The 25,313-nt window shown below is 40.4% G+C and overlaps 1 protein-coding gene across 11 annotated transcripts in view; it reads right to left on the reverse strand.

The window, feature by feature from the left end:
* Positions 1-1,457: 1,457 nt before the first annotated feature.
* The window catches only part of LOC121856398 (band 7 protein AGAP004871-like), an 84,119-nt gene continuing 60,263 nt past the window's right edge, over positions 1,458-25,313 (reverse strand). For 6 of the 11 annotated variants that reach the window (XM_042351966.1, XM_042351962.1, XM_042351963.1 and 3 more), the window contains exon 7: positions 1,458-7,588. In XM_042351966.1, the coding sequence (XP_042207900.1) occupies positions 7,427-7,588 (162 nt within the window). In that variant the 3' untranslated portion in view covers positions 1,458-7,426. Of the gene's footprint in view, positions 7,589-13,634; positions 13,741-20,368; positions 20,491-25,313 lie in introns of all 11 variants that reach the window. The other 5 variants (XM_042351969.1, XM_042351968.1, XM_042351967.1 and 2 more) reach the window with 2 other exon arrangements.

Below are 25,313 nucleotides of genomic sequence, written 5' to 3' on the forward strand. Positions count from 1 at the left end.
CTATACTGTCATTTCCATTTTTGTATTTAATATCATGATATTAGTGAATAGAACCTAATAAAACCTGACCTAACATACCCAACCTACGGGTATGTTAGGTCAGGTTTTATATCATATTATTGTAGACTAAATTTCAACCACTTCAACAAACTCCTTCTGGCGGTAACCATTATCTACACCTTTACCATAAACTGTATATATAAGTCATAAATAATTTAAGAAACAGTAAACAACTCACAGTGATAATGACGTAGTGAAGTATTAAACCTTCCAAGTTTGTATTTTAATTAACACATTTTGGTCGACTTGTTTACATGCGAGGCGATGAACACTGTTAATAACTTACCACGAACAACACCACTAACTGTTAATAACTTACCACGAACAACACCACTAACTGTTAATAACTTACCACGAACACCACCACTAGTAACTCAACTTTACCTATTATAATAATTATAAACTAACCCCACATAGTTTTAACAATTATTTTTTTATTTAATATTATCTGAAAAACAAACTTTCTCCACTACTGATACACTTTTTATGATTGTATTACATCGACTTATTATTGTACTATAGACTGAACATCTGGCAACCCTGGCCCCCATTAGTCCCAGTTTACCTAGCAGTAAAGTAGGTACAGGTACCTGTTGTAAGTCGAAAGTTGCGAATTCGTATTCAGGGAAAGTTGTTGGAGCTTCCACTAACTTCATTACATAAACCACTGACTCTTCAGGCTTCTACGCCCATAACTCATGAGACATAAAGGCAAGCATGAACTTGGGCGCTGTAAACGCTTCTGCGCTTCACCTTACACAAGGATGTAGGGGAGTGCCCAATAAAAAATAAAAAAAAACTCTCACAAATGATCTAAAAACAGTATAACAAGCTTGTAATATCCTTATTTTAAGATACATATAATCACAATTAACCAGCAGTAACTAAAAATCACCTACCGTCACTTGTACCTCGATATTTTGAGCAGAGTTGGAGAATATTCTAAATCTTCTTTTGATAACCATGATGAGATCTTGATGCTGGTGCGGGTTACTGGACTTGAAGAATAATGGATGGAGTTTGGAGGGACTTGGGGTTGGTGGATAGTAAGAAGAAAATCGAGGAAATTGGAAAATAGTAGTAGAATGCTAGGTCTTGGGGCTTAATCCAAGTGCTTCTCATGTTTGTGTTTCAGATAATTTTCGTCTTAGGTGTTATATTTGTCAGGTGTTTGTATGTTTAGCAAAATATTGCAATTTTATGCCTTACATTTTCGTGTCTTGTTTCCTAGCCAATGGTGGGGAGTCTAGGGCAGGTACTTGTGTTTCTGCTAAGAGGATAATATTTTCTACATTTACCTTCACTTTTACTCCCAACATGTTATAAAGCGGGAGATAACGCTATACACACAACCTTGCATGGTGTAGAATTACTTGGGGAGGAAACATACACAGGAGTATTTATGTAATATCTTTATTTTTGTGAAACAAGGTGTACAAGATTTGCAAATATATCTGTAATATTGAAAGAGAAACGCAGAATTTGTGGACGTGTGAGACACTTCATATTTTGGGCTGAAGGAGGCTGGGAAAGATATATCATACACATACTCAAATTTTGCCTGCGTGGATCGCCAATGCTGTTGGTGATCAAGTGGCCTCCATCTTGCCACCCTGAGACATAAACCTCAAAGGGAGTACCTCTTTGCGCCCAAAATATGGAAGCAAGCAAGCGTTTGCAGTGCAGCTTATATGCAGTTATGAAGGCGAGGTGAACATTTATTAAGCTTTGAAAATAATCCGTAGTGATTTAAATTTCAACATTCTATTCATAATCATCTTAAGAACTGCGTTTTTTTTGTAATTTTTTAAACGTATAATTACTTTTTACGCTGGTGTTTCTGTTTTCTGGGTCGTGAAGCCATCTGGGGTCGTCTGGCGCCTTTCAGCAGAAAATTCCACGTTAATGAGGGCCTAAGTTTGCCGACTGGTCATGACCTACCAAGGGGTCCATGTGGGTTCCTTCATTGATTTACATTAGGTGGCTTCAATAGGCTATACTAAATAAGGTCAGGTTGGGTTAAGTTACGAAGATAGGTTAGGTTAACTTAGGGAGGTATATACGCTAGGTTAGATCAGGTACGGTTAGATTAGGCAAGGGCAGGTAAGTTAAATCAGGGAAATTATATTGTCGGTGGTTTAGATTTTGTCGGGGTGTAGGAATAAGGGTTTTCAAATGGCATTATGGTGGGCAAAAACCAATTACTCAAAATCCTTTCCCTCATACACGTGGAATTTGCCAAAACGATTCCGTGAAGTGAGGGCTCGCGTTAAGTGTGTTTCTGCCCGGGTCAAGGCATCAGTGACGATAAATGGAAAGCAGTCAGTATTTTCGCACTTACAATGTACTCAGATTCATCGCTTACTGTAATTAATGAAAATATGTGGAAAAGATTTGAGGACATTTTCGTTAAGTGTAACATGACGCATTTTGAGTTGGCCTGAGAATGATGGCCTGTTGCCTTTCCTTATTGAGCCTCACTGATCGTTGCCCTCGCTGTAACAATATGACATATTTTCTGTATAAAACTTCTAACAAACATCATCTCTCACTTCTTATCTCTTCAATATTTAAGGACTAGATTTATCATTAAACTTCTCTCTGCATATGGTTGGGTGTGACGGACCCAACAACACCTATTTTGAATCTCATTAACTCCCATTTTTAAGTAACACGGCGTAGAAAACTTGAACATCTGATCATGATAATAATAAAAAATAAATATAATAATATTATTAATGATCATGGTAATAATCATAACAGCAATTCTTTGCCTATTTATGTACAATTAAATATACAAATGGACACCTAAGCCCTTGCAAGAGAGGGGAAAGGCCAAATAGAGCTGTACAGACCGAGAGTTTATGAATCCAAAAAGAATTTAGTAAACTGTTGAGGTCGTATCCACAAAGGTTCATATGAAGACTATTCCCAGTAACTTATGGTACAAAAACACACCCTACTGGCTGACGTTAACCAAAAACAATAGTAACGTCAAAAAATAGCATTAAAATAATAAACTCACCTAAACTAGAGATATTCGCAAGTGTTAATCAAACGTATCTAGTCAAAGTCGAATATTTTTTGTAAATTTTAGGCTATTTTTTGATGTTTTTTTTAGGTGTATTCTTATATTTTAACTTACTAGGAATATCCAATATACTAACATCAGTGAATCTAGACTAGAGTTGACTAAAATCTGCCACGCTCATGATAAATTTAACTTATTTTTAAGATTGACCGAAAACTGCAGTCAAAGCGGATGAAAACACGCAGGTCAACCGTTAGTGAAAAGATTATTATTTTCTTTTATACCTGGTTAAAGGTTTAATAACAATTATTTTACTGGTGGTGAGCGATAATATATCACTCGTCAGCTGACTTTTGTCTTTTTAGTAAAATGTAACTTTTATTATGCAAAAAGCACCGCCTTAAAAGGTTAGTCAAAAGTCTGGCAAAACTAAATTAATCCTAGCATAAATCTGCGAAGCTAACTCGTACTCACAACTGTTGTTCAGAATCAATCAAGAACTCTATGACATGTGTACTTAAGAACTCTGATATCGAACTTAAGAACAATATGATATCTTTATTCAGGAATTCTGTTATCAGTTCACTGTGGTTGTGATATAGGTTAATAATCCATACACCATCCTTAACAGAAAACTTCCAACAATACAACTAGCGCGACAGATTGACTCGATAAACAATTGCTATCGTCTCAAAGTGTTTTCAAGAACTGTGATTCTGAGGGTTGGGGGAAATCCTTTTTTTATTTTTTTATACAAGTTTTACGAGAAATGTATTTTTGTAATGTAGGTTAGAACGTCATTAGAAGCGTAGTCACAACACGTTAAATTGTAACTATAGCAAAAATAGGTTCGGTATTTGCACAGTTACATTTAGTGGTATTTTGAAGAGGGTGTAAGTGAGTGTTTCAATCCTAGATGACAATGGCATCAGGTTGTTTGACTCTGGTCCTTCAAAATCTTACCTGTTCCGTCATCCCACCTACCCAGAACCTCCTCCACCACACCAAGCGCATATGGATGTTTAATATGTAAAAGTTATGCATTGTATAAACCTAATAACAACTTTCCACCTTAATTCACATTTTAATTAAATAGTTATAAAATTGTATAAACATCACGAGCAAGATTACAATTTAGGTCATAAAGTTTCACATTCTTACAGTAGAACTTCATACGGTAAAATTTTTACGTTAACTAAAGATGACACAAACAACGCTACGAAAAATTCTTTTAAACTGCCCAAAAGGAGAACAAATTATATAATACGTCTTCAATAGAATTCAAAACCCAGATTGTTATATTTTTACCAGTACGAAGTCGATGTTATGTTAGTGACACGGACTACGGATAGGCTACTTACTGTTAGTACGATAGTGAAGCCTAGATAGTCCTGTAGTTAGTATTGGATAGGTAGAAAGTGCATTATTGTATTATGGCCTCGATAGTAACTATAGGCCTCGATAGTACAGTAATTAGTACAAGGCTGGGGATGGTTAGTGAGGTCTTCAAGGGTCTTTAATTAGTACTAGCTTGGAGAGATGGATGGATAGTGTGTACCATTTAGTTCACCAGATCTGGATAGTTGGGAATTGGAAACAGGCTATTAGAACCTAGTGTGTGTGTGCGTGTGTGTGTGTGTGTGTGTGTGTGTGTGTGTGTGTGTGTGTGTGTGTGTGTGTGTGTGGAGATTCACGAAGCCTCCTCCTCACCCTCCAGTACAAGATTCACCCAAAAGATTCAATAAAATGTTCCTCAAAGATTCATTACGTTACAGCAGAGGTCATGAGCGACATCTGGTGTACAGAGTCGGTATGGAGAGCTCACAGTCTTCTTATTCAAATATAAAACTCGATCATTAATGCAACAGATAATCATGCAAAGTCTGTAAAATACGGGACATTTAAAATATTATATCAGAAAAATCTCTACTATAAACTGATAAGATATAACTATTTTTCCAACGTTTGATAAACTTTTTTAGAAAATTCTAATGGATTTTTTTTTATAATATTCGTATTCTCGAACGCTACCCATTCTATAGTGAAATCTACTGTAAAACTTTTATAACGAAGCTCTTCACTGATTATTGCTATTGAGTGCTACGTAATGTATATATATATATATTTATATTTATATACGATAATATATCAATTGAGTGCAACAAAAATTCATGGTATTAAAGTCTGCCCACAGCTCTTCACTGTTTTTTGGAGGAAGAACATGACTAAGATCTCACTTGAACGATATATAAGAGAGCTGATTGAATAAATTAGATAACAGAGACGAAAAATCAATATGTGATGTTTTGATAACGTATTGACCAATCCGAGGAGAGTATTCCCTAAAGCAGTGAAGGGCTGGAACCTGGGTACAGTATACTTAATGCCCCCTAGACTCGCCCCTCGTAAACTTAGAGACGCGTTCGGTGACACCCACGTCAGCACACTTCACCTACTGCACCACTACCACCACCCACCCATCATACACACTCACACACCTCCAGTACGGTTTGTGTTTACCTCATTAAAAACAGAACAATGATCAGGGTGTGTTTTGAGAGGGTGTGACGGGGTGCGTGGTGGTGGGGGGGCGAGTGTGTGCGCGTTAGCCGATCGACGCCTATTTTTAGGGGGCTCTTTTTGAGTGGTATGGTTGATATGCACAAGTGTGGCTGTGGATCCAACCTTTACCAAAAAACGTTTCTGGACCTCAATGTGTGCAGCTGTACTCCCTCAGACACTCTTCTTCGAGAATATTGTAAACATGAGTGACGTGTGAGTGCTGGAGATAATCTCGTAATCAATATTACAATAGTTCTCTTATCTCCCGGCGTGAGACTGAGGTTCTACTGTGTAATTTAGTTGATAATTTTTTTTAATTAGTACAAGTCTATATTCCCAGAGGCCAACACTGAACAAGACACATTACTATCTTTCACTAAGTCAAACACACACTTATATAAATAGAATATGGTGGAGTACCCCCGAAGAAAAGCCGTTTTCTCTTATGGTTTAGAAAATGACGAAACGTTTGTTGGTGGTCTTAGTGAATCCACAATTACAAGAAAAGTTTATGATTGATTATCAACAGCAATCCGTTAAAGTATGGTAATATTTATGATGGTGAGGGAGTGGTGACTTGGTGAGCAGGGAAGTCACTCATCTTGCACCAATTTTACCATTTTCACCTACAATTTTGACTGATCACCACTCCCCAAGAAAAATTCTCACTGGGCATATTTGTAAATTTAGTTTTTGTTTTTTGTCTGTGTTTTGTAGATTGAACACTCTGGTTATAAGGACGGGAGGAAACCTCGACTTAGTGAGTGTTCTTCCCGTCCTGGTACAGTCTCAGTATTCCAGATACACAAGGGAAACTTTGCCTTCCTATTGTATGTATGAGTACAATACTTATATGTTTCCAGGACACCGAAGATCTCGCTTAATCCAAGAGCTTGTGGCTTTACCTCGTCTCTTCTAGGAGCGACTTGTACGATTTTACATATCAATTATACACAGGGTGATAAAAAAACAATGCCCATATTTATCTAGACAATCATTAAACATCTGGGTATTCTTTTTCGATGACTCTGTACATAAGTATAATTTCTACTTATATCTACGTTAGTAATTCAGAATAAATATATCAATAACGAATTTTTTTGATTATGTGCCTTGTTTAGTAAGGTTGAGGCAGATTTTGTGACATAAAAAAGTACTTATTCGTTTTATGGGTCATGGAGGAAGGCGCCATAATAAAACACGTCACACAGAGAGGTGATGACGTGTGTTGGAGTTACTGGCTGGGTGTGATGTGTTAAGCACTTGGATTATGGTATTTTCTTACAGTGGCTCAGAAGATACGAATATTACCCGAGACATACATTACGTAGCGGCCTACAAGGAAGCTATAAACCTCACACGGATATCCTAAGTTCTGCTGGACCCGTCAGCTTCTGGCTCTCTATGCACCTTGTAGTGATTCCAAGGACCAAGTTTCTGAGAGCACAGTAAAAATCTCCCTGTCCTCATGAAGGGCGCGGCGGCCCTCCTGGCAGAGTGGTCCCATAGGAGCCCCAAGAAGCGGGGAGGTTTTGTCCACTTCCAAGAGCCAGAGAGCGGGACACTAAGATGAGAGTAGCGGACTCAGAAGATCCTAACTCGTGGCATTTAAGAAAAAACGAACATCAGCTTAGGTGATGATGATAAGAACAGCTTAGGAATGTACAGCTCAGATCCAAAAGGCTACGAGACTACTTGACCCTAACTCAAGGCTAGCTTGGCAGTACTTTTCAAGGTGGAATCTCTTGTGTACCTAGAATCTTTAGGTGTTCCCTATTCGTCGTCAGACAGTAGATCTTTCTTGCTTTTCCTATTTTTCCCACTCTTGTTGTTCCCGTTTTTCATATATTGGGAGAGTAGGTCGATGGGGAGCGGGAAGATGATGGTGGAGTTCTTCTCAGCACTGATGGCGTTGAGGGTTTGCATGTAGCGCAGCTGGAAGGCGGGAGGGCAGAGAAAAAAAAAACAGCATTAGAATCGGATAGCTTGGAAGACCTACAGCTGGGTATGGATGTATCGCCAACAAGAGTTACAAGACTGCTACGAGTGGCTGTTCTGACTCACTAAGGATATGTTTACATTCCATATGTCTCCATACATGTTTTAAAATCTCAAAAAATCTTTAATAATATTTAGGGATTCATCTATTTTCTTACAGTTAAAAAAAGTCATGAATTACCCTAATTTTTTGGTCTTTTGTGTATATAATTTTTCTCTCAAAGTGTTCATGAAATGTATTGATTTTGTGTTATTTAGGTATGATATCCAGTTGATTATTTAGACCAAACTTAATGCTAACCTTAACTTACTATGCAGAGTATATAAACTTCACAAAAGTTGTCGAACATGCAGAATAAGTTGTTGCACTTGACTCATGCACGTTCTTGCAACTGAAGGTCTCAATTCTTTTATTAATCTCTTCGTCATTCCATACTCTGCCTAATTTAGCTGTGTCATGTTAAACTTAGATTTATCCTTTAGCTCCAGAATTACTTAGCTGATCCATTTTAAGTGTGTGTTCTTTTTAATAAGTGTGTAAAGCTACCACGACAAGAGGGAGCTAATGAGCTGTTCCACAATACTGCTACAATACACCGCGTCATGTGGCTGACTCTACACTATACAACACACAGGTCAGATGACCCTGTACAGACCACAGTCCTTCTGTACAAGACACAAGGCTCCTGTACAAAATGCTATCGTGATGTACGCAAGACAATGCTCGTGTACAGGTTGAATTGTTGCTGTACTATGTGCAAGCTCATGTACTGACACTACGACTCAAAAATACAATGTATATGTGCATGTGCATATCACAATGCTCTTGTACATACTACAATGCTCTTGTACAGTATACTACGCTCCTGTACAATATGCTACGCTCCTGTACAGATTATTAGGTTTCTGTATAATAGGCTGTAATTTTGTACACATCACAACGATCCTGTACAAAATACAGCACCCATATGCATGAACAATGATTTTGTACACACCACAGTGTTCCTGTAGCGTAAACATTACGCTTTTACAGATCAAAATGCTCACTTATTGAGGCCATAACTCTCTCGTACAAAGCGTCATGTACAAAGCGTTTTGTACACTTTACCAAAAAATGCTCTTGTACAGATCACACTGTTTTTAGTAAATGCTCCAATACAGATCCAAAATGCTGTTGTTTGTTAGTGGAGGGAGGGGCGTGGTCCTCCCTCTCATTCACTCCCGCCGTCACACACGCCATGCTAAGACACAACCTCCTGTGGGTACATATAAAACTGGGGCTACATGCAGCTTATATATATTCCTTTAAAAATATATATCACAAGATCTGTTTTTCGGCGTTTCATATATACAAATATAAAATATAAACAGATCTAAAAGTACGTTTAAATCTGCGCTATACTATTGATCTAATGTGAAAAATAACGAGTCTAATTAAAATACATTGTTATTATTTTCCTCCTTCCTACTCGAAGTGCCTGAAATAAAGATCAAGCTGTATATGATGATAACCTATGGGTGTGGTAGTGTGGTAGAGAGAGTGAAAGAGGGAGGGTGTGGTGGCGGTGTGGTAGAGAGAGTGAAAGAGGGAGGGTGTGGTTGGAGGGTTGGTTGTGGTGGTAGTGTGGTAGAGAGTGAAGGAAGGGGGGGGTGTGGTTGGAGGGTTGATTGTGGTGGTAGTGTGGTAGAGAGTGAAAGAGGGAGGGTGTGGTTGGGTGTGGTAGAATGTGAAGGAGGGTGCGAGGGAAGGTGTGGTTGGAGGGATGGATGAGGTTGGTGGTGTGGTAGAAGTTATAAGACGACTACTACTACTACTACTACTACTACTACTACTACTACTACTACAGCATCCTTGCCAGGTCGGTAAAGTGAGGACTGATGGAAGTTACTTATAAAGAGTGTAACTACTGATCACCTCTACAGGACTTCAGCCACAAAAGCATTAAACAAATCCAACTATTATTTTTTTAAGCTATTCTGATAACAATTACACACGTATATCAGATAAAAAAAAAGCAACGAAAGTTATACTGAGTTACAAAAAATAGACAAGTTTGGTAAATTACTTTTAATATCTAATAAAAAAAAAGTTAAAAAGCCAAAAACATCTATTACACTACTTTTATATACTTTGGCAAGGATTCTATTGGGAAATATATTACTTTTATACTTTGAGAAGGGATTACCCTAAGATACACGTCAATTTATCATCATCAAAACTGGTGTCATATTTACAAGGACATATATCGGTACGTCCGGTGTGTATAGAAAGGTGTTTTTTTTTTTATTAGTGAGTTAACAACATTTAATTAAAGATCTAGTAAACATCTAAACACAGGTACTGCAGGTGATACAGCTTACCCCTAGTTGAGGAGAGGAGGGAGAGAGGGTGTGTGTGTGTTAGTCACCCTCTCATACACACGAAAAAAAAGGCGGGAAAATGACGTCGAATGATGCTCGGTGATTGGCGCCACGTTGAACCAATCACAGATCACTGTTCCTCTTTCTTTATGTTTTTATACTTTTTTAGTTATTATTTATTGTTTATGTCTCAGTTGTACATTTTTTTTATATACAGTATAAGTTTTTTAGTAGAATTAAATTGATGGGTTTAAAATGGCCAGGTAAAACTCCAATGTTATGACGTCACACGTAAATAGTCCCTTGCAAGAGGGGTAATGACGTCACACAGGTAACTACTCCAGAAAATGAAGTAATGACGTCATACATGTAATCCTCAAGGAATGGACGCGATAATGACATCACACATGCAAATGCCCACTCATAAGCAGGATCATGACGTCATACTTGTAACCTAATGGCCGCCCTCTACCACCCCCTGTGTAAAGAAGTATGACGTCATGCATATAAATCCTACTCCTACGTGATAATAATGACGTCACCTACTCCTGACCCTGACTACAGATGGGTGTGGCTCTTATCAGTCTCCCTTTATCTAATCACAACACCATACCATAGCCACACCTTTATGTTTCCTTTAAATATCAATAATAACAAATCTGCCTAAGATTTTGTGTGACGTCATACATGTAAATACACCATACGTTGTCGCGGATGTAAACAATAACAATGTATTTATTTTCGTTCTCTTGTTTCTATTCGAGGATAAATATTCACCTATGACTATTTTTGGAATTTGGAACCGAAGATTAATTAAATAGTCGAGAAAAATATCCACGAATACAACTTTTATAAGAACATCAACACTGATAAAAAACGCATTCAACATACTTAACCGCAAGGCTGCACTGCACAACATCAAGATCAAGTGTCCTAGCTTTGCGATGTATGTTGAAAATTCGTATAGGAATCCTTCAGACCTCTACATAGTAAACAACAAGGCTCTACGAGGTGATACCATCCTACAGTCGACTGAGGGAACAACACAGGGGGACCCCGTTGCAATGGCAATGTATGCAATAGGCCTATCAGTGCTCCAACAAGAAATAAAGTATGAAACAACTGGGGTCAAACAAGTGGCATATGCTGATGACCTCACAAGAGCAGGAAAAGTGGAGGACATCAAAAAGTGGTAGGACCTGGTAACATCGCGAGGTCCACAAATAGGGTACCACCCAAACGCCAGCAAATCCTTCCTCATCGTGAAGCCAGATCATTATGATCGGGCTGTGGAGGTTTTCGGCGAAAGTGAGGTCAAAATAACTTAGGACGGCCAAAGACATCTTGGCGCAGTAATTGGCACTACGGACTTCAAGACCCAGTACGTAGCGGGAAAGGTGAATGAGTGGGTGAGCGAAATCCAAGCTCTATCGGAGATTGCTAACACAGAGCCACATGCGGCCTTTGCAGCATTCACCCATGGAGTCAAGCATCGTTGGAACTACCTGATGCGTACCATCCCTGAGATCGGACCCCTCCTCCACCCTTTGGAAGAAGCAATCAGTGTCAAGTTCATTCCCAAACTAGTGAAACACCCTGACTTAACCCGAGCAGAAAGAACACTTCTTGCACTTCCACCAAGACTGGGAGGGATGGGACTAACTAATCCAGAGGAGATTGCTGACTCTGAACATCAAAATTCACTTAAGCTCACGGCAGCCCTCACTGACCACATAATAGCCCAGAATGCAACAGGGGAAGTGGACACCAGTGAAGTTAATAAGATCCGTAGGTCCATTACAACAGATCGGCAGCACTGCCAAAATGACATGTTGCAGCAACTATTGCTGCAGGTTCCAGAAAATTTGACAAAAAAAATAGCTATAGCGCAGGAGGTGGGCGCCTCGAACTGGTTAACTACGTTACCGATAAGGGCAAATGGTTTCAGCCTTAACAAACAAGAATTTACAGATGCGATTACTCCAAGGTACGGTTGGCCAGTAGATGGTTTGCCCTCCCAATGCGTGTGTGGCTCTTCCTATGATGGCGATCACGCCATGGTCTGCAAGAAGGGGGGCTTCATATGCATGAGGCATGACGAGGTAAGGGATCTCACAGCAAATATGTTGAAGGAAATCTGCCGGGACGTCATGGTAGAACTGACCCTCCTTCCACTGGATGGCGAGATCTTCCAACACAGGACTTCAAACACATCTAACGAAGCCCGTGTGGACGTCAGTGCTCGAGGATTCTGGACGCCGGGACAGCGAGCTTTCTTCGACATCAGGATTTTTGATCCCATGGCCGTTTGTCACCGTAACCTAGCCTCGATGCTGCACATAGGAGGAACGAGAACGACAAGAGAAGGGCATATGGGGAGAGAGAATTCAAATGTTGATCAAGGCAGCTTCACCTCTAGTGTTCACAACCCTGGTGGGATGTGGGCCCAAGGCAAAGATGCTTCTACGCCAGACTTCACACAACCTCTGGTGGATGGGCCCAAGGCAAGATGTTTTACGCCAGACTCTGCGGAGCTGATCTCCGAACAGAAGCAGCCTGTAGTTGGTGTTACAGCCTGGATGCAGATGTCGACTGTCCTTCTCCTTTTCGGTCGGCTTTGCTCGCCTCAGGGGAACGAGAGCGTCTGCCCTACTCCGACAACTGCTGCAAGATATTGACCAGAGGCTAAGAAGATTGAATGCCCCACAGATTTGCGGCTCAATCCAATTTAACACACGAAGGTGTATATTGGGGAGGCTGGAGGCCAATTTAAAAAAAAAAAGTAGTAGTAGTAGTAGTAGTAGTAGTAGTTGTTGTAGTAGTAGTGAGTAGAGTAGCTGTAAAGGAACTCTACCACTACTATTCTTTCTACTACTTTGAGCACCACCACTACTACTACTAATATTATTATTATTACTACTACTACTACTACAACAACAATAACAACATAACAAACAATAAAAAATAAATTCTTTCTTTATGGTATTAAGAAATTGTGGCTTCATGCTACTAATCACAGTGCCTTGTTCTACGCCCTACATCACAGTGCCTTGTTCTACGCCCTACATCACAGTGCCTTGTTGTACGCCCTAAATCACAGTGCCTTGTACGCCCTACATCACAGTGCCTTGTTGTACGCCCTACATCACAGTGCCTTGTTGTACGCCCTAAATCACAGTGTCTTGTTCTACGCCCTAAATCAGTGTCTTTGTCGTGGAAGCGTGTCGTGGTTTACGGTACGCGCAATGTGGCACAGTGTCGTGGCTTACGGCACAGGTAAGCCGACATAAGTCGTGATACGTGTCGTGGCACAGGTGTCGTGGCACAGGTAAGTCGGGCACAGTAAATGTGGGCACAGGTGTCGACAGGTGTCGTGATTACAAGTGTCGTGGCACAGGTGTCGTGGTTTACGTGGCACAGGTGTCGTGATACAAGTGTCGTGATACAGGTGTCGTGGCACAGGTGTCGTGGCACAGGTGTCGTGGCACAGGTGTCGTGATACAGGTGTCGTGGCACATGTGTCGTGATACAGGTGTCGTGATACAGGTGTCGTGGCACAGGTGTCGTGATACAGGTGTCGTGATACAGGTGTCATGGCACAGGTGTCATGGGCAGGATGTACCTTAACGATCATGTGTGAAATAACTAATGATGTCAATAGGAAGCGGGAACACTATTGTCGAATTCTTTTCTGCTGAAATGGAGCTGAGCGTCTGCAGGTAGCGCAGCTGTGGGGAGGAGGAACACCTGTTATATCTGTGGAGTGGACTTACAGGTGTTGAGATGCTGAGGAGGGGAAGAAGGCCGTAAACATGATGATGATCCTACAAGTGTTGGACACCTGTCAGGGGTCGCAGTTAATAGTCAGAGGTCCTAGACAATAGTCAGAGGTCTTAGACAATAGTCAGAGGTCCTAGACAATAGTCAGAGGTCCTAGACAATAGTCAGAGGTCTTAGACAATAGTCAGAGGTCCTAGACAATAGTCAGAGGTCCTAGACAATAGTCAGAGGTCCTGGACAATAGTCAGAGGTCCTGGACAATAGTCAGGGGTTCTGGACAACAGTGAGAAGACCTAACAAAAGCCAGGGATCCTAAACAAAAGCCAAGAGTCCTAAATTATAGCCGGAAGAAGATAAAAGTAGATACTTGCCTCATCCAGGATTCTATAAGGTTCGTAAGTTAAGTTTCTACACCTAACTGATGACGTGTAAGCATCCCTCTATCTGGCTAACATGTAGTCGAAGGAATACAGTGGCGTCGATACTTCATTTACGATCCTATACCGCAATTAAATCCATCGTATTATTCTCAGTAGTAAAAAATACAGGATAGGGAGTGTATGTGTGTGTGTGTCTTTCTTTGTTGGGTTGTGTTTGGTTGAATCGATATATTGTTTACTCTTGTTTGTATACCTGTACTGTCTAGGTATATTGTTTGTATACCTGTACTGTCTAGGTATATTGTTTGTATACCTGTACTGTCTAGGTATATTGTTTGTATACCTGTACTGTCTAGGTATATTGTTTGTATACCTGTACTGTCTAGGTATATTGTTTGTATACCTGTACTGTCTAGGTATGTTGTTTGTATACCTGTACTGTCTAGGTATGTTGTTTGTATACCTGTACTGTCTAGGTATATTGTTTGTATAGCTGTACTGTTTATGTACTCTGACCTTAATTAGCCCCAAAACGAACTTAAAACATTAATTAAGCTAGACAAGTTAAATACGAGTGCCTTTTGTGTTTCTGTAAATGTTAAAAGCGGTATTCTGTTTCTCAACATATAAGCTGAACTTTTCTTTTACCTTCACGTGTCTAGCTTATGGCACTGTTCTCACGCTTATATTAGTGCCCTTTGCATAAGGATGGTTCAGTGACACTCTTTGAGCTCGTGGGGGAAGGATGTCTCTCCCTGTCTCTCCTAGTTCCTGTTTATTGCTCCGGTTATCAAGGAACTAAAACACGACCTCAACTTACGAACCTTTTAGAATCTGAGGTGTTGGATCCTTGAGTGTAGAGGAAACACTAACAAGAAATCGCTTTGACACTGTAGAAAATATGGCTTAAAATCTTAGGAAGAAAATGATATTCTTTAAAAAAAAACCCACAAAACAGATAAGAATGTGTACACAAGAGGAAAAAGCATACATATTATAGGATAAATATATATACATAGACATAGATGGATAAAAGTGGATGGTGAGGAATATATATTAGGTATAGAAACACATGGATGATGATGGGTGATGTTGAAGGTGGAAAAAGTTGCCACACGTCACTAGATACATAAATGTTTACATGAGTTTTGCCAGAATAATTTTTGTTATTTTTTCTGTATATAACTTAACTTAAATTTGCATAATACAAAAAAAAATAATAATAATGTTAATAAGTTTGATAACAGAACGAAATCATGATACATACAGAGAGCAATAATTATTAAAAATTTATAACAATAATAACAATGTAATAATTATAAGACACAAATAATAATAATAATAATAATAATAATAATAATAATAATAATAATAATAATAATAATAATAATAATAATAATTATGATAATAATAAGTGCTCTAATATGTTATCCTAGTCAAAAACTTAACAACGTAGATAAATTTGTACAAGAAACTGTACAAAGAACTAAATTCGTAACACACACACACACACACACACACCTCTCGTCCCTAAAGTCCATTCCTTCTGAATCAATAAACATTTAAAACAATGTTAACTAAACACTTCGTAACCCTAATGTTTTTGTTGTTTACACTTAACATCATGAACTGTTCTCAAAGTTTTGTGTTATTCCCTCTTCTGTTCATCTGTTCTCTATACCTCAACATCATTGTTCATTCCTCCTCGACTACTTCAAGAGCGAGGGTCAACTTAGGTCAAGAACACAGACTGACAGAACCATAACGAGGTAATCTGAGAGGTACAGTTGCGTTATGGCGGAGTAATACGGTCAGGTAGCACTCGAGGTGACCCCATCATCTCCTCGGGGTCATGTTAAGGCACTCATGAACCTTACTAATGTACTTTGAGTTTAACTTTTGGTGTTTAGAGAGGAATTTTAAGGTGAATTGAGAGTCTTGAAGATCCAACTCAGTTTCCCTGGAGGAGAATCTAATCCGGATCGACTCGTCTCACAATTCTGGACTGAGAATTTCACAAGAAACTCTGAAGTGTGTATTCTGGAGAGCTGGTTAGTGTCACGGGGGTGCTGGTGTAGTCCAAGTCCTGTAGTGTGTGTGTGTGTGTGTGTGTGTGTGTGAAATGCTCCCTGAAGTCACGGGTATAGTGACGATGTGAAGGGTCATTTCCACCACCACACAGGAGGGTCTGGTACAGTGCTGGGGGAGGAGGAGGGGAGAGGAGCAGTACAGTAGGCCCTGACGGCATATACGAGGTGCTGAAACATAGAATCCAATGAAGCACTTCAGATACGCCCGAGACACTGGGACCACCTCCAGAATACCACCATCTATGGGTGTTGAGTGCAACGTGAGTGCATTTTGTGCAGATAAGGTGCTTGAGTGTGGTCAGCAAGGGGAGTTTCACAGCTGTGTATTGGTTCCCGTGTGAGGTCGCCCCTTGATGACTGTGCGAGCTCGGGGCCTCAGGCGACTATGGGCAAGAGTAGTGTGGGAAATGTGGCCATCGTGAGTGAGTGAGAATGTGTCGGCAGACCAGCGCCAACTGCCAATAATGTAGTTAGTTAAAAACATGCCAGTTATGTTCATCTTTAACCCTAAAAAAAAAAAAGAGACTAAAATTCATTAATGTGGCAACCCCATACAGACTTTGGCAGTTGCCTCTAAACTACCACGACATCCAAATGAGTAAAAGAATAATAACAACAAAACACACAGAGAAGGTAATGCTTTTTTCCAAGGATATGTTTGGCTCCGTCGATCTCGCGGTTCGGAGTTGTAATGCTGGAACGTTGTTTACTCTCTCTCTGATGGGAGGGGACCATGGAGAGCTGCACCCTGGCTCTCTTCGTTAGCTTCTATACATTATTATGGATCAATTACACCAATTTTATAATGCATGATAATATCTAACACTTCAACTATCAATTATTCCTTAAATGGCTTTAATATTCAGTTAACTACTTATCTAACAGTGCTACATTGCCTTGAGCTGTACTCCCACAACACCACAAGCTCACAGTGTCCCAAATAATCTTCCATGACACAGATTTATCAGGTTAAAATATCTTAAATTACTTATAAGACGAATTATTTGTGATGTTTATGATTCACTGCATAATAATACGTCACTGATGATCCAACAGTGACCCAAGTATTCATTGTGTGTACAGTATGTGAAAGTCTGTGAGGTTGGATTAAGTTACATGGTCTAATATCACACTGTATATAATTAACTAAGTATCTATTGAAAGCCGTCTCATGTTTGTACTCAAGCAATCTATATCATGATTTATGACAAAGTCCAAGTTGGGTTTTTTGGTGGCAACTAAAGTACTTAGCCGAAGGGTTGGCCAGTTCATCATCTAATGAACTATATACTAATTATACTGTTTTTACTAATCTGCCCAACCGAAAGGATTGGTTAAGTCATTCATCCAATCAATTTCAGGCTAAGAAATTTCCTAAGTGCCAAGCTATAGGAGAAGATTTTCCTCAATATATTCAGCAGGAAGATTAGCCAATCACCAAGCCACAAACTGTTCCTTTTTATCCTGAGCAGTAGTGGGAGGCGGGGCACTGAGGGGCGGCGGCACAGCATGTCAACAGAAGCGTCTCCCTCAGCTTGTGCTTCACCCCATGTCCCCACCAGCCAGAGAGAGAGCAAGAGAGGTCATGGTAGGTCATGTCAGGTCACAGGTGGATTATAATAGAGGGAGTGAGACAGGGAGGGAAAGAGTAAGGGACAAGGGAGACAAGGGAGAAGGCAACGAAGGGAGTTAAGGTGACACAGATACGAGGGAAAATTCTTTATTTTTTGTTAAAGGAAATTTTAGGCTTAGGGGAATTTTTAAGGGATGCCGGAGAATTTTTGTGTGGATATTTTTAGGAGGATTTGAACAATGCCATGCAACCTTCAGCGCTCAGGCAGGCAAAGCCAGCAAATGAGCCACAAACCATTGCTTTATTGTCTACTGGGAACGTCTGCTTGATTCAACTGACATTCAGAAATCTTTTTTGGTCAAGTGCTTTATTTATTATTTAATCAAATTTTGCAGCAGGGGTTAATTTAAGAGAAGAGGGGGGGGGGGGGACTGGGACTTAAGGACAGCGGCATGGCAGCAAAACATGCGAAAAGTTGTGGGGAGAATGTGTGTGTGTGACGCCAGGGGGAGCTGGCTGGCGGCCCTGACACCAGAGGGCGTCACCAGCCTCTCTCCACCTCAGCGGGACACCCACCTCCCTACCCACAAGCCCTTCGAGACTGATCGACAGTTTACACATGCTAGTTTGAACTTATCATTAATACTGAGAAAAAGGGAGAGCGATTGCATCACCATTGACGCAGGGGTTGATATTTCACAAGACAAATATATATATATATATGTATATATAGTTATATAAATATGTTAATAAATATATATATAGCTATATAAAATATACAATGGTTTAGCTTCAAGGTCCAAGTAGAAGGGTGACTCGACTGGTAGGGTTAATAGCGGCGATCAAGGGGCTGAGAAGACATCAAGAGAGACACTACACACTCGGCCCCGTCACAGTTTCCTCGGGGGAGATAAATACTGGTATTCAAACAAGGAAGAAACATACGTGGAGGTGAACACAACTCAAGGAGGAGAAGGACGTGGTGGTGGAAGGGGGGACGGGTGTGGTGGGGAGAAAACTGTGACATTGGGGGTTAGTTTTTTCCAGGGAACAAGACAGTTACTGAGAGTGTGGGGGTATTATAGTAAGCCACTTCATCTAGCCCTGGTACTGTTAGTTTAACCAACACAGTTCGCATGGAACACTTGCATGCAATTAAAGGCAGGACGTACACCATGGAACAACTTATCAGAATTAGTAAACAAACACACACTGGGGATCTGTTATGACTAATTGATATTTGTCTTTACGTTGAGATCAAAGTGTTCCATGTGAAGTGCCTCCCCGGACCTAACACCAGGCGAGTCACGCTTATAAGAGGACCAAGGGTGAGCTTCTGCCCGCTCCTAGGTTGCTGAGAATGGTCACCAGGCTCCCATGGGTCAGTGTGGCCCCCCAGAGACCCCTCACAAGGTCATCCTCTCACCTCCACTTCCTCAAACAACCTCGGGTCTCTCTTTACCGAGGATGACAAGGTGACTTAAGACGAGTTCAGTGTTGACTAGAGACAGTTGTGGGTTGGCCAGCAAATATCTGCTGGAGAGTCTAATCAATATCACAAAGGGAAGACACCCGGGTCGTGCACTGTCCACTGAGGTCCTCCATGTCAACAAAAAGACTCCATGTTTACGACTAGTGGAGTACAGTAACATTTCTCCCTCTTTATGAAGTGATTTAGTTTGGTAAGGCGCAATTTTCCTTCTATCATCCCAAGCTAATCACTACATCAGTATTTACAAAAGAGGTGAGAAACAGTATCGTGGATGTCAGTGCGACCAGAGTTATTCTTCCTTCTCTGATACCTGTGTTGTTTATATATTTTTATCTTTTAACAACCCACACTTTATCATCTTTCTTCACAACCACCAAACTCATCGTGAGCCATAACACCCTTCTGGTACCCGTCCCGAGGTTAGTAAGATTAGATCCAGGTGACAAGAGGACCTTGGTGTGGGAGGTCCTGGTGGTGTCCCACAAGGGGGTGATGTGGGCGCCCATGGCACCACGGGGGTCAGTCTGCTACAGTCACACAGTCAGGCATAAGATATATATATCGACGACAGCCAAACTGTACAAAGCTTCTAAGTTTCTACGTTTGACCCGCCCTCGGTGGACATCGTTGGCTAGGGCTCCTCTCAAGTCTACCATAATGGCTACTTTCCTTCTAGGACTAGTTTAAGGTTGCTAGACTACGTTAGACTAATAGTTTGGACTCTTGCTAAGACTTATCACTTTACCAACTTGTGCTGTAGCCCTGTAAGTGAAAAATGATTAGGGTGATGATGACTACGTTACTGAATATATATACTTTAAAAAAACATGGTGTTGATTCACCTAAGAACATGAACTGTGGTGCTAAACCTTTGTGCGAATCTGTGAAAAAATAATACAAGTTGTTTGCACCAGCTATACAGAGAGGTAGATGTAGAGAGAGAGACGACCCCGCTAGTCCGTGTCTCAACGCGTGACTCACACCAAAGAGACCTAGGCCAAACTAGCATATTCCGTCCACCGAAGTCATAAGCCATTGTACCTGATTTACTCAGCATCCTGGTTTTTCCGCATGAAATGCTTTAAGACGTCAATGGGCAGCGGGAATATAATGGTCGAGTTGTTTTCTGCCGATATTGCGTTCAGCGTCTGAAGGTAGCGGAGCTGGAACAAGGGACGAACACCGTTATCTCCGTAGTGTTGCAGGGGCTGACGGGAATTGCTCTGTGTCATCTCACGTCCGGGAGGGCCGGGGGGGTAGTCCGTGGGGGCAGAGCCAGGGAGGGAGGAGGGGCATAGCCAGGACCATAGTCAGTGGACATATAGCCAAGGGGGGTCAGAGTTGGTGAGGTGCAGGGCACCAGAATAAAAAAAAAAAGATTTCAAGGGAATTTTAAAAGCCCAAGACATCGGGTTTTGTGATAGAAAGATGCTGAGAGAGGGAAGGAAGGGGTCGCGGCCATGTAGAGAGTTGTGACGTATATCCTGTATGTGTCTCTAGTGTGACCGATCAACACTCATACCTCATACTCCTCACTGATCTTAACTCATACTCTCATACTGATACTTTGACTTTAATAATAAAATAAAGAAGTTATGAAATGTGAGAGGGTTTATATTTTACGACAGTCTGTGTGAACGGGTTTGGTAACTAATATAAACACAATCTAACTTCATTATAATCACAATCTAACTATACCGCCATTAAGTAAAGTTACCTCAGTTACCCCACAATCTAACTATACTGGCATAAAGTTATCTCAGTTATCCCACACTCTAACTATACTGTGATTACGTAGAGTTACCCGAACTTTACATCATATTAAAGGAAAAGATAATTTTCTGCCTGATGCTTGATGAGCCCCCCCCAAAAAAAAAATCATCCGAAGAGACACTAAATATACACAAATTGGATCGATACACAACACTCGCTACCTCAAGCCACATTAAAATGATATAAAACCAAGGAATATTAATTTTGAATCTGAATATTTTTTCCTCAAAATTTTCCACGTTATTACCCCAGATTTTATTTTTCCCCCCGTGATCTTTTACAGTGGAAGCTTATGTAGTTTGTGATCTTTGTTTTGTAATTTATTGAAGATATTGGTGTTTAAATCATTCTTAAGTCTAGTATGGTGTAAAAAGCCAATAAGGTGGGCTGTTGTTGGCTTATGGAGTGATGTAGTGAGGAAGTGTCTGTACAATGCATGCAATTTCAACGCCTTTATGTTACAATGATATGCAAATTACTATAGAGTTAAGTGAAATCACCTAACCTAACATAACTCTAAATACCAAATAAAAAGTGAAAAATTTTCTTTACTTAATAGCACTTAATAGCTTCTGGAAATATACACCTATCATGTGCAACCCATCACTTTGAGTCCTCAGTAAGTGTTCAAATTCATACTAGGGTGATTGCTAGTTGGAGATTAAGCTAAGCTACTACAATGATAAATTCACTGCCAATTTTGTCTTTTAAATTTTTGGATATTCTATAATCAAATTATTTCAGGTCCTAAAATATCGAGTAAATTAAAAAAAACAATTGAATTTTCTGATGTTGTAGCGAGTCAAACTAACCATTAATATGTTGAGATGTTAATGGGATTCTTATAAGATCGTATATTAAGTATTTATTTTAACAGAGTGTATGTGTGTGTGTGTAAGGAGGACGCTCAGAACTCCTCTTCAGTCCTAAAAATCAACATCGTGTAATTTTTTAATTTTTACACACCTAAATCGACCTTTTATAAACATCTATATCAATTCAGATACATTGAGAAATAATATAAATTGCCCCAACACACCTGAATTTATATACAAGTTTAAATTCAGGTTAGGTTAGGTTAGGTTGGCATGACAGTGGTAGTTACGTCCGAGAGAGCGAAGGTCAGTCTTGCATGCCTGAAAGTCCGCTTGAGTTTCAGTCAGTGCAACACACTTAACCAAGTCCTTAGTATACCAGGAGGCACTTGAGTGACTTCATTTCCCACACTGAACTGTCAGGTACCGATTCCCAGTTGGGTGGACTACGGGGTGTGGAAGGACAGGAGGTAAGTGATGTATTCCTGCTGCCTCCTGGTGTACTGGTGGGTTAGTGTGCAGTACGCTATATCCGCCACGCCTGTGAGATCTACTTTCACGAGTGGGCCCATAGACATGATATAATAGTCTTCTTTACACACACACACACACACACACACACACACACACACACACACACACACACACACACATCCAACCACACACAAAACACTCCCCCCCACACATACATCCATATCCCACACACACTCACACACCCACATCCCCCCACACACACCCACCCTAATACCTTAAAAGCAATACCGTATCCCAAGGCCATATTCTTAAACCTTCCTAAGATAAAATATCCCCTTAGCTGAAGCAACTGACTCCATGTTAGTTACCTTAAGAACCAAAGACCACAATACAGTGACCAAAATGGCGTCCAAATTGGCCAAAGACTATACCGTAATTTGATGTAGTTTACTTAGTATTAATGTGTTGTGGTTTAATGTATTTATTAATAGAAATTGAATGAAATTGTTTTGAAAGAATGATAGAAGTTAACTATTTTCTATAAATGAAGGTAAATTTGTTTTCATATGAGAGGAGTAACTTTATTTTTTATCTGTGAATGTTTATTATTATTATTATTATTATTATTATTATTATTATTATTATTATTATTATTATTATTATTATTATCTAACTGGTGCCAAGTGAACGTATCTAGTTAAGGTAGAGTCTCAGTGTATAACTATCTCAGCACAGTAACTAACACACCATGAAACACATCTCAAGACCAACAGGACAAACAGATCTCTACACCAACACACATCTCAATATTACCACCGTAAATATTTGATTCCTAAATTCCAACACAAAATTAAAAAAAAAAAAAATTGCCATAAAAAGTAGTAAGTCTCCCCCCTCCCCCACCACCTTCTCTGGGTCACAACACTACAAAATACTGATACAAATTACTAAATAACACTGTAGTCTGGGATAATTTTGTGCTATTTCTACATATCAAGATTGGTTATAAATCTTGTGTCATTTGAGTTATCGTGTTCATGATATCAGACTCAAACAAATACGGCTGTCTGATTTATAGGCAAGTGGCGGGGATTAATTACCCAAAGAACATTATTGAGTTAGTCTGTTTGTCAACATCTTCTCCAAATAAACAACATCTCGTACAACAACAACAACAACAACACAGAGAGAACACTATGCCTTCAGTACACAAGGAGACAGCGTGGCCAACACTGTACTTGACTCCCTTCATTTCCTCAAGTGTAAAGGCAGGTAGGAACACTTACACCTGGGACAATTAGGTATTGCCTGGGACTCGAACCAGTGTAACTTAGGTAAAAATATGACTTTTGTACCCACTCAGCTGTCACACCTCCTTTCTCCACACGTTAATGATATCAATACAATTAAAAATATAAAAATACTAATAATAGTAAAAATAAAAAAATAAAAGGTTACTTCTATTATTTCCTTCAAAACTGTAAATAAAAACAACAACAATGACAATGATAAACTAAAGACAACAAACACGACCTACATAAGCTTGTTTACACTAGTTATCCTTAACAGTTTACTAAGGTACGTTTTCTTCCCATACAAGAAAACGGGATCATATGTTTAGCCCTTGCTTAATGGTAAACATTGTATCTAAGGGGTTAAGTCATCGTATCCAAGGGGTTAAGTCGTCGTACTCAAGGGGTTAAGTCGTCGTATCCAAGGGGTTAAGTCGTCGTACTCAAGGGGTTAAGTCATCGTATCCAAGGGGTTAAGTCGTCGTACTCAAGGGGTTAAATCATCGTATCCAAGGGGTTAAGTCGTCGTACTCAAGGGGTTAAGTCGTCGTACCTGCAAGTCATCGTAGTCACACTCAAGGGGTCATCGCATCGTCATCGTAGGGCGTTAAGTCGTCGTACCAAGGGTTGTCATGGTATCCGCGGGGTTAAGTCGTCGTACCTGGGGTTGTCATCGTATCCAAGGGGTTGGCCATCGGTTAAGTCGTCGTACTCAAGGGGTTAAATCATCGTATCCAAGGGGTTAAGTCGTCGTACTCAAGGGGTTAAGTCGTCGTACTCAAGGGGTTAAGTCATCGTATCCAAGGGGTTAAGTCATCGTATCCAAGGGGTTAAGTCGTCGTACTCAAGGGGTTAAGTCATCGTATCCAAGGGGTTAAGTCGTCGTACTCAAGGGGTTAAGTCGTCGTACTCAAGGGGTTAAGTCGTCGTAGTACTCAAAAAGTTAATAATCCCAACCCTAAGAACTCTTGTACTCTCACTGTCTCCTGAGTGCTGGTATAGGGAACCTCTCCCCCTTGCCTGCCCACAGTCAGGTCAACTCACGCTATGAATACCTTCGTTACCCTCAAGTTGACCTCCTTGCTGACTCTGTTGCTCTCTGGTCAGTCGCCCCTACCTTCCCCTTGTCAGCAAAAGCCTTCGAGATCTCACAAATTAAACCTCTTTTATACTGACAAAAAGATCATCTGTGAATATTTGAGCATTTTTCTCTCTGCTATTTAGCCGGGAATAGCTCCGACCCCCACCGAGCTTTAACGATCAAGTTTGTTGTGGCAGAAACGGGGAGGAGATGGCTGATGCGCCTCTCCTTCGCGACGTGAGTAAAGCTCTTCGCCCCCACGGACTCTCTCCCCTTACCTCCAGCCGCGTCTTACACGATGTTGAGGGGTACCTGTAAAACCCCTACCACTCCAAAACAACTCGCACATGGGTACACACACACACACAGAAGGGTTGGGGGAGGGATATATATACTGTATATATAAACTAGAACACGCAGGCGGGCGTCATAGCCCACTCTAAGAGACAGAAGCAAAAAGCCATGAGAATGGAAACAAAAAGTATTACGAGGCGACAGGTGGCCAGAGACGTGGACATACAGGTGGCCACAGAGCTCACACTGGGGAGGTT

The sequence above is a fragment of the Homarus americanus genome, unplaced genomic scaffold, assembly GCF_018991925.1.
Source record: "Homarus americanus isolate GMGI-L3 unplaced genomic scaffold, GMGI_Hamer_2.0 scaffold48220, whole genome shotgun sequence".
NCBI lineage: Eukaryota > Metazoa > Arthropoda > Malacostraca > Decapoda > Nephropidae > Homarus > Homarus americanus.